This window comes from Salmo trutta, chromosome 28, assembly GCF_901001165.1.
Source record: "Salmo trutta chromosome 28, fSalTru1.1, whole genome shotgun sequence".
Taxonomy (NCBI): Eukaryota; Metazoa; Chordata; class Actinopteri; order Salmoniformes; family Salmonidae; genus Salmo; species Salmo trutta.
In genome coordinates, this window is record NC_042984.1 from 13,679,641 (window position 1) to 13,690,940 (window position 11,300).

At 38.8% G+C, this 11,300-nt stretch overlaps 1 protein-coding gene and 1 long non-coding RNA gene across 2 annotated transcripts; one reads left to right on the plus strand and one right to left on the minus strand.

Moving 5' to 3' along the window:
* Positions 1 to 1,627: 1,627 nt before the first annotated feature.
* On the minus strand, positions 1,628 to 6,505 carry LOC115165537 (uncharacterized). The gene is made up of 2 exons (XR_003870193.1): positions 6,266 to 6,505; positions 1,628 to 5,775 (listed from the first exon to the last, which is right to left on the minus strand). It is a non-coding gene; the product is annotated as an uncharacterized LOC115165537 (long non-coding RNA).
* Positions 6,506 to 6,824: 319 nt separating this feature from the next.
* Positions 6,825 to 10,700, plus strand: LOC115165527 (homeobox protein Hox-C11a). The gene is made up of 2 exons (XM_029718713.1): positions 6,825 to 7,633; positions 9,598 to 10,700. The coding sequence occupies exons 1-2, from the start codon at positions 6,940 to 6,942 to the stop codon at positions 9,828 to 9,830; spliced, it is 927 nt and encodes a 308-aa protein (XP_029574573.1). The 5' UTR covers positions 6,825 to 6,939; the 3' UTR covers positions 9,831 to 10,700.
* The last annotated feature ends 600 nt before the right edge of the window (positions 10,701 to 11,300 follow it).

An 11,300-nucleotide genomic window follows, 5' to 3' on the forward strand; every position in this document is an offset into this window, starting at 1 on the left:
CTGGCTGACTGACTGACCAACACACTGACTGACTAACTGACTGACTGACTGACTGACTGACTGACTGGCTGACTGGCTGACTGACTGACTGACTGGCTGACTGACTGGCTGACTGACCAACACACTGACTGACTGGGTGCAATAAAAATCGGTGAATTGTCTCCGACTGGGAGCACAACAAAAACAAACGTCTCACTAGTTTCCTTTGTATTTTGTTTAACTTGCCATTGGTAAAATGCATTGAACACCATGGATAATTTGCTTACTTTGAACTGCGCTGTAAGACTAATAGCTGTGCAACGGGAAAATTGACTCTGATTGATTTCTGACTAGTAAATACAGACTTCTATTTGAAACGTTGTGGTATTGAAATAGAACACTACTCTACTTTAGTGAAAATCCTGTGTAGACCTACTTTACGAAATAATCCTAATTTTAGTAATAGGCTACATTTTACCAGCTAGGCCTCTTTAATATGCATGCACATTAGTCCTTCAAGCTTATATCGAGTAATGCATGTGCGTTTTTCAGTGCTCAGTGTACAACGTCAGTTGTTTCCTAGAATAAAGCGGGACTTGGATGAGGGTGTATAGACCTGCTAGGCTCACTGATCGACACAGCCGCGGCCTCGTTCATTTCAATCATTTGTCATGCCTAATTGTACCGCAACATTAAGACCTTTTGAAACGTTGTATCTTTGCCATTGTATCTAATATGTCACTGCATGGGAAATGACGTGTTGACTTTTTTTTTAGCTTTATTTAACTACGCAAGTCAGTTAAGAACAAATTCTTATTTACAACGACGGCCCACCGCAGTACAGAGGGTTATCTGCCTTGTTCAGGGTCAGCTCGGGGATTCGATCTAGCAACCTTTCAGTTACTGGCCCAACGCTCTAACAACTAGGCTACCTGCCGCCCCGACTTCAAAGGTGAACTAAAAAACGCAGACAGGGAAACCCACACAGCAATTAGGTAGGAATCCATATTTATTGACACACACAATAACAGGGGTATGCTTTGCTAACTCATCGTTTGAAACAATAGTAACAAATATCACAGCAAATAAACAAAATAAAGTAGTAGGGCTACGTAAAATAGAATTATAGCAATAACTGAATTTGGGTAAGCAGGCTACATTGGCTACATGAAATAGTTACATTTGGATTGTTTTAGTATAGATTAGACCTGCAGAAATGAACCTATTTACTTTTGTTTTGCTCTAATGTATGCCATTTCACACTTAAATGTAACTTCATATAGACACGGTTATTTGGTGAACTGTGACGCACCTGTGCAATATATTTATCTTTACGATTTATGTAATAAGATATTCTTCTTTTCGCAATGAAAGCATACTTGTAGTTGATAATATACCCTACAAAAAAAAGTCAAAATATGTATTTTAGTGTGATTTATGTATTTAGAACTTCTGAAAAGGATTGACTTTAAAAAACATTCTAATTAAAATTTAAAAAAAAAAAACATTTAACAGCCGACAAAATCCAGACTCATATGCAAAACAAATTGTGGTAAGGAAAGTTGTTTTTTTATGTAGGTGCAACATAATAGAGGGAGGTTCAATAACTGTTTAAAAAAGTGAAGTTATTCAGGCCTGCAATTATTGATTCTTTTTTGTGTGCATTTTTATTAATGTTCATAAGCAGTCCAAACACTAGCTGGTTTTGTTTTTAGGATGCCCACTACACTTTGCCGCCATGCAATAAAAAGGATTTGACCAGTCAATAATATTTACCATAGCCTATGATAATACATTCCTCAGAGGAGCAGACGTTTGTTTCTACTTCAACACATCACTGGAGAAATATGGATGAAGATAACCATCAAATAAATTGACAATATGTGTGAAATAATTTGACACTTTCACAGAATTGATGACAATATTTCATTGATCATTACTGTAAAAAACTATTGTAAAACACACCAAATTATTGTCCACAAAATAATACAAAGCTATTTAAATGGCCAAACACTGGAGTTCCTTTAACTTGAATGTATATCTTTGTGATGAGAGGACTAATCAACGGCCTATAATGGTTTGTCAACCTTTGTGCTCCTATAGTCCACAAATAGACTCTGGAGAGCCCTTTTAGCGCGTTTATATCATCTGATCTTGTAACCTACTGGTTCCCAGTGCAAATGCTTTCAAGCTAGGTGTATTCACTGAGACCTCAGTAAAAATAAGGGCTTTCTTGTTGTGCTTGAAACTCTTCGCAGCTCATAGAACCACGTTTAACAGCCCGACGTACATCCAATTAAATGTATCTAGGCCATTGGGGGACAGTAACATGATTACACACGCTTCCCACATTTAGCCTGGTTCAGACCGCTTTAATATGAGGCGCGCCGGACCGGCCGTGCGACTCTCAACAGGAGAACTGTCTTTTCCTTCCGTTTTGGTGCGTGGTGGTGACGAGACAAGGTCTGTGTCTGGAGCACAGAAGCAAAAATGTGGATGATTAAATTATTTACAGCATTATCTGTTCCCCAAAAGCTAAGGAATATGAATAGTCCATAATACGTTTAGACTATGAACCAGACCACACAATAGACATGCTATCGATCATAGGCTATATACAGAATAGCCGACGACTTGTGAGTACACATGCAACTTATTCCCATGTACTGCTTTAGTGTTTATTTTTGTCCAGATAGTTATTTGTGTTCTAAAAAACATTTAGGCTACCGTTGTAATAATGGTGCGAGGTAGAAATACATTGCATATATTCCTGACGCAGTCGTAAAAGCTTGTGCTCACGAACAGTGATGTTTAACCAGAGAATGGCAGATATTTACAACACCTTCTATCCGGAAATTCTCAGGACTCCAAAAGCCATGTGTGGCTACTAAGTTGAAGCTTCTGCCTGTATTTTCGTACATTTTATGATCCTACTCGCTGCGTGTGGTAGACATATTCGTCAGGGACTTTAGTTAGTCCAAAATATTAGTGAAGGAAACCCTTCCCACTGGGCACACACTGGTTCAATCAACGTTGTTTCCACGTCATTTCATTGAAATTACGTCGACTCAACATGAAATAGAAGTTGAATTAACGTCTGTGCCCAGTGGGTTCTTATTTCGAGAAATGGCGCACAAGTCATCCACTTCCAGGGTCCTACTGTGGGTGGAATATTACAGACTAAAATCCATTACTTTAACTGAAATCCAAGAAGAATAAACACATGGTAAACCTTATCCCCCGAATGATGGCCTTAGAGCTTCAGTCCCGTAAGACATTCATCGTTTTAGGTATTCGAAGGAGGATTACGCACGGTGTTCATTTTCCTTACTAGCTTGTGTCCAGATTTTAAAACGGAAGTGTTGTGGGCATGCCATTTATGTAATACCACAGACAATGTGTTGGTATCTCTGTTTGAAATTGTACACGACTGGTATATAGGTAAATCCCAGTTTCAGCGATTGGGCCTTTCGGTTAAGGCCTAGCTTGATTATCCTTCTCAAAATCATTGTGCATATTAATTAGAGCGCATGCAGAAAACGATGTTGTTATAGTGTTCTCTGAGCTGGAGAATATCTGACAATGTTATGGACCACATGAAGGCTAGTACATGAAGGCTACTATGCACTTTGTTGTTGTCTTGCTATTGACGATAATGAATTCCACAAAGGGACTAATAATCAATTATTCTGCGTGGAGGCTTCGTTTACAGTAAATGTTGTTATTGGCTTTGGAGAATTAGCGCCATTTTAGAACTCTTTATTGAAATGACTCAACAGCACAACGACAGTACATTTTCTGCAACCTGTCAATATGAATGGTTTATTATTATGTTTTCGACTAGTTTACTTTTTGGAATGTATGAAGTTCCCAATTAAACGTATTCTATCAGTTCTTGAGGCGCGCTTCTCCTAAATAATGCAAAGTGCCTTGAGCAAAAAGCGCTATTATAATCCAATCATGATTTGTGATATTAATTATCCAAGATATAGAATTCCTTGCAGAATATGAATACTAAGCCTTCCTAAAACTGGATGGTAGCTTTAGGCCTATGCATTTGAGAGTCGAGCTATCGCTTCTTTGTGTGCGTTTATGGATTGTCTAAACCTGAATAATTAAATAGGCCTATATAATGCAATATACTTCTGTCAGGGCCTGAATTATATCCATATAGTTTATGGTCATGCGTCATGATATTCCAATGCTTTCCCAATATGGTATGCAAAGTCTTTGAATGTCATTATAGGATCCAAACTTTCACCATGTTCTATTAGGCTATAATATTAGACGCTACAAGCCCGAACGAGAGGGAATTGACTCACTGCGCTCTAGGCTAAATAGCCAGACTAACTAATGGTAGCTAAGTAACATTTGTCCAACATAAGCTATTTTCGAAAATGCTTTCAACTTATTTTAGCCGTCCCTTGTGGTGTGACGTGGAATTGTCCATTTTGTGTTTTCATATAGAATCCAAAACGACAGTATGACTGCATGGTTAGACTACTTCATATGTGTAGGGTAGAAGTTATTAGTGTTCACTCATTTTTAACTCCTTACTCTCCCTCTCACTTTATTGTGTTCTATAGAACAAAGGGATTTAGCTTTTTCTTACAGCCATTGGGCGTTTTATGGTTAGGCACGTAGAGGATTTTAGTGGTCAAATTCAAGTGCTGTGTCTAGGCAGCTGTCTGCTTTCTTTGTACTTGGATGCAGGCATCGTGTACTTCAACCTTTTATCTTCTGAAAGGGGTCTGTAAACAAATATATGTCAATGCCACTGCCACATACCTCTCTCCAAAATACCTGGGCCTACTTATTATATAGTATTCTTTCTGATGGTTTAAATGGAGCAGCAGACGTGATGTGAGGTTTTCTATAATGTGCTTTAAGGCGACTACCAAAATGCGCCTACATGATTACATACTCTCATAATCTTAAACGTTTAAACTATTGAAACAATAGGGTTTGGGCTATGCAATTATATAATTTGCATACAGATTACCCTTCAGAAAACATCTTTTGGAACAGAGGAAGTTACTGATATTTATCATAATCAATACAACGATCATAGTTTTTCTTTGTATTGATGATTGGCCAGTACGGTTCACGTGATTCAACAACTGTGAAAGTTTCCCACATAAGAGAAATCGCACACGGAAGTATTGTTTGAATAAATGCAATTACAGGATTTAAATACCATACATCCCTCTACTTGATCACATGGCCTAGCCGAGTTTGTGATGGAGATTCAAGGCGTCATGTATATTTTGAAGGTAATAACCAATGTATGTCCTGTCTGAGAGCACTATTAAAACGAATCAATAACGACATTTGTTTTCTCTCCGGAAAACAATTCATATTTAATCGGGCATCTATGTACAGAAGTTACACGATGTAGTCCTAAAGATATACATACAGTAAAGGATTTCTTATTTCTCAACAGCTGTCAGAGTGAAAGTATTCCATGACAAATCGATTCATTTGCCCAGTGAGACTGTAGGGCCTAAGCAGAAATAGGTCCTCAAGCCTAATTCAAAAAAAAAGAAATGGCCTCCTGTAGACTTTTAGCTTAAATATAGCTAGGTCACCTCTCGAGTAGACTATCATTTTCTAAAACACTGTTCATTTCTGCAATTCAAAGTTAAGATTATTTAATATTTTACACTCTGCGGTTGGTGGATTACAGCTGTTTTGACAGCCGTCGTCGACCAAGGTTACATTTCACTTGTGCTCTTCTCTCCTCCACGTTCAGTCTGGAACCTTGGTCTTGAGTTTCTCGGCTATTCTCCTCCAGCTCTAACATGATCCAAGAGAAAGGAAATGAATGAAGGAAATGTGTGATTTTGTCGAACTAAGGTACCCTAAATGGTATGTTGTGAATGCTTGTTTTATTCCCGTTTAGTTCACATTTATTTTGAGACAACAATAAAGATATAGGCTTCCATCAAGGCCATGTCTTGATTAAATAAAATACCATCGGGGGAAAAACTTCAATAGAAAAATGTCCCTCAAACACGTGAATGTAGACAAATGCGTATTCAAAATGTTTATTTTGAACAGTGAGTTTTAATGTTTTTTTCCTTATAGGGAAATGTTAGTCTGTTAGTGGCTGTTAAAAATGTAAATATAGGCTATAAAAGTGGTTTAGATGAAAAATACCCCACGTTTCAAAACTGCAATATCTTAAGCAAGACAAAATCTATATCAATCAGAAACAGTCACAATCATTGCCTTGGTGAGGAGCAGTTTCAGAGAGGTTAGTCATAGATTCACGATAGATATTTACCTATAATCGCATAAAGCCTGCTAGGCTATGTGTGAAAACACACTTTTCAAAACAGGGGCGCTTCCAGTGTGGTGTTGGAGTCTTGGTCTCATTGTAAAGCATGGGTTTGTTTTAACTTCGCGGTGATCTCGGTACACTCTGTTGGTAGTGTTTAGTCATACATTACAATGTGTGAGAGTCAATTCTGCTGTCTGCCAGTAGGCTATATGCTATTGTACAATATACAACATGTAGTATACTATGCTATGGTACTAGTAGTAATAATAATCATAATAGTCATAATAATAGTAAGGTCTTACCTGTAGAATTCAAAATCAAATTTAATCTGCTATATCACATGCTAAACTATGCTACCCTAGCCCACTCATACATAAATAGCCTCATACTCAAGCTTATCTTTATAATTGCCATAGCCTAAGCCAACAAACAGGATTATGTTACTGGTTTTCTTAGTGCTCCTGTGGTGTTTAAATGAATCGTTTGAACCTCCTAGATCTTAGCTAAGTGAACTACTACACATCCAAGTGTTCCAAATTGATATATGACAATATCTACTTTCGATCACGTGTCTTTGGCGACTTAGACGGATTGCGCGTCATCTTGCCTTCCTAAATTTTCCCCTTCTGCAGTTCGAATCCAAAACATCTATCTATAGTACGGAGTACGGGGGAAAGATGTTTAACTCGGTGAATCTGGGAAACTTCTGCTCCCAGACGCGCAAAGACCGGACATCCGAGTTTGGGGACAGAACGGGCTGCGCCTCAAACATCTACCTCCCGAACTGCACCTACTACGTCCCCGAATTTTCCGCCGTCTCTACGTTTCTTCCACAGGCCTCGTCGCGGCAGATAACCTACCCATATTCCTCAAATCTGCCTCAAGTGCAGCCGGTACGGGAAGTTTCCTATGGATTGGACCCTTCTAGTAAATGGCACCATAGAAGCAATTATGCATCATGCTACTCTGGAGAGGATCTGGTGCACAGGGACTGTCTTCCGTCATCCACCATGACAGAAATGCTTATGAAAACCAACGAGAGTGTGTACAGTCACCACCACCACCACCATCCCAGCTCCAACCATTCCTCCACAGGGTTCTACCCCGGCGTGGGGAAAAACCACGTCCTCCCTCAAGGTTTCGACCGCTTTTTTGAGACCGCATACTGCGGCGCGGACAATCAGTCAGCAGAGAATTGTTTACATAAGAGCGAGGCTAGTAAACTGGAAACAGAGTCCCAGCAGCCAGCGGCTCTACTGGGCGCCCCAGACCAGGACAAGGACCCAGAGGATGAGGAGGAACATACACATTCGGGCTCGTGTACTTCTTCAGCCACGAAGGACGGCAGTGCCAGCAAGAACAGCCACTCGAGTAGGTACCGAAGCTGTAAATGGGGAAAGGTTAAGGGACTAGCCGAGTGTTTTGTCGGTCAGATTTTATGTGGAGTTTAATAAGCATTCAAAGGATTTTATTATAACCTACAAAGCTCTTTCTTACAACGAGAATACTTTTTACGATGGGAAAGTGCTTTGAAAAAAAAGCATGTTATACACAGGCGCTTCTATCTTAGAGTCCGTGAAATTTTAAGAGCGCGCTATTGTGACAAATGCTAACTTTGATCATGAACTTGCGTTGGGCTTTTTAAGGGATTTTCTCCTTGCTCTGTCGTGAGTAAAAACCAATTGGGCAGAACATTGCTTTTGGTATCTTGTTAATTTTCTTTTAGCAGCTTGCATGCAAACTAACCCTACTAAAAGATGCTGGGAGATTATTAGCCCTGTACACTTGGAGGCAAACTAGTATTGTTCATTCAGCTATTGACCATATGACAGGTTCCATAAGTATCCATCTAGGCTATTTATATGTATCTGGAGACAAATGAAATCAGTCGTAGAGACTCGGTTATGTGTTTGTGTCCATATCTGGACCATGCTTGTGTCTGCAGTTCGAGCTCTGTAGGGCAGTATGAACAGTGTTGGGGAGTAGTGAACTACATGTAGGTTAGTTCAACTAGTCATTTCATTCAAATTTGCTGTAGCTTGGTCGTTGAAATAAATGAAAGTCTTGGTAGTGTTTTCAGTAGTTTATTACTGTTTTACCATGTAGCGGTGTAGCTAACAACAGGAACTACACACTACTGTTTTGGCTAAAATAAATGATGAGTGAAGTAGGCAAGAATTTTCTTTCTTTTTCGGCATCAGACCACCTACCCGATTTTCCCTTGAAACATAGTTTTGGGGTTAAATAAGCTAAATTACACATTATGTTAACGTCTAACTTCAGAGTGACCTGTTCTTGTCATTTGTAGTCAGATTAAGGTATGATACTTTTTCACGAAGTAGTTTGCATGAAGTGAACTACTTTTTCAAAGTTACTTCAGTTAAGTTAACTATATGTATCTTAAGGGTAGTTTTAGTGTATCTTAAGTTCTTCCAGTGTGAAGTAGTTGATAGCTTGGTAAACTATATTTTCAAAGTAGCTTCCCCAACACTGAGTATGAAAACACATTCTGTCCAAAAGCAGTCTATATAGCTAAATTTGTGTTAGCATCAATGCTACATCTATGTGTATTGCATTTAGTTATGAATTAGGGTATGCGTACATTGTGGTCAGTATGAACTGAGAACCCCTTTCCATTCGGTTAGACCTGAGATATCTATGTCTGAATTTGCAGTGATTTACACGCACGCAAACACACACACACACACACACACACACACACACATCACACACACACACACATCTGTTTGTGTGTGTGTGTAGCCTCATGTTGCACAATCAGAGCATAACTGTAGAGATGTTTTATGTCGTTGTACTTCGTCTTTTTCATGAGATTTTAACCAGAACTATGATGTATTGCCATTTTGAGAGCCATTTTAGCTTTACAAGAGGATTAATATCTAATATAAACATGTGCATTTCAAACAACCATGAAGGAGTGTGCAAATGTATAGTTGAATTCCGTGGGAATGCCCCGCAAACTGCAGACGTATACATTTTGTTATTGTATATTCGTAAGAAATAAACACATACTTAGAGGCTGTAAGTTGATATTCTTTGCACTTTGAGTGCGTGGGATAATTTAACAGTCTTTATGGCTGATTGATTTGATCTATTACGTGCAGTGTTGGATGTTGACAGAATTGGTACCATTAAATTAATGCTTCTAGAAATACCTGAATATAGTGTTTTCACAGAAAGAGCCTACGTACTTTATGTTGATGTTAATACGTGTTAGCTAGGCTACTTTAACTTCGTGTGAATATCCGTGCGTGAATGACAAACTATTCCTTGCAACTTTCGCTGATCATGTCCTTCCTGTTTGATCACCCCAGGTACTCCTCGCACGAGGAAGAAGAGATGTCCATACTCCAAATTTCAGATTCGAGAATTGGAGCGGGAGTTCTTCTTTAATGTTTACATCAATAAAGAGAAACGGCTGCAGCTTTCCCGGATGCTGAACCTCACCGACCGACAGGTTAAAATCTGGTTTCAGAATCGAAGAATGAAAGAAAAGAAATTAAGCAGAGATCGTTTGCAATATTTTTCTGGAAACCCTCTATTGTGAGCATGTGAGGAGTGTTAAAGCATAGGCCTAATGATTATAGTCAAAGGTCAATGACACTCTTTTCTCAGTGAATTCTTATCACCAGTAATAAACAAAGTTCAAGTTACAAAACGGAGCCCAGATCAGCAGCCATGTTGAGCAACTAAATGTTATGATGAGGTTATTTCTATTTCCAACATATGGGGTTTCTCTATGTATGCGTAATAAGCCGCCATTTTCCTGTAGCCTTCGTGCACAGAATACTTTCTATTTCAGATATAGGCCTACAGGTGATATCATAATCATTGATATGCCGTAGTTCATATGAATTTCCATGTATTTACCACGAATTTTAATTCTGTGTATTTACTTGTGCATTTCACAAGTATATTATTTGTTGAATATTAAATGTTACAACACAATTTGGAAGCAATGATAGGCCTGTATTGGATATTTCAAAATGTCCCTTCCCTCTGGTCGTTGTATAGGTATATGTATTGCCTATGTGTAACCTACCATGAAACCACGATTCTCTTTTCGACTAGACTATTGAACACAAGAGTATTTACAGGCTTCTTTTTTGCCATTGAGAACTGTGACGTGTACAATTTGTAATAATGTTTTCCCTTGTACAGACTATGCAACTATGTGCATTCGTGATTGTAAATATGATTTCCTTTTTAATTTCTCACCTCCTTTCCGTGCTGCTATTTTCTTTACACCGCCCAAGCAAGCGGTGCACTTTAAAAGCTTTAATGTTAACGCTCTTTTAAATTATTTGCTTTATGCTCGGTGTTTGGCTACGGAAGAGGAGGAGGAAAATATGGAGCTGTGCCTGTGTATCATTAATATAAAGATACCTGTGAAATAAACAGACATATAGACAACAAACAGACTCTGGAGGATTTTGTCATAGATTTTATTATTGACCATGGCTATCTGCTGGTCATTTTTAAAGGTAATTGATTAAGAGTGGTAGGCAATGGTTGAAAAAGTATTGCCAAAACATCTGCCTGCATTTGTGTCTTAGATTTTATTTTGAACCATTAAGTCTATCTGGTGGTATTTTTTTAGGGATTTGAGTGGGGGTTTCTATCCTGAATGGTTATTTTGTTAGTGGGGTATTTCTCGGGTTATTTATGTATATCCACTATTGTCATCTAGGAATAGGGCTTCCCTTTTTACGCAAACATTTTCTGACAAAAAAGTTGAGGGAGTGTGTGGTGGGACTGATGAGGGGTACATTCATATAGGAGTGCATATTTGAGCTTTTGCAAGCATGCACAGGGTTAGACACAAACAGCAACATGCAAGCTAGGCTACATTTCAGAAACGCAGAGAAAGAAAGAGGTACGGGATCCTTCTTTAGTGCCCACTAAATGGAATCGCCACTCTAGCAGTCTAGACACTGCCATAAAGACAAAGGCACTAAATTGACATTTTTTCTCTTAATTGCACCGTCTGTTCGGGGGGAATGGTGCTCACTTCCGC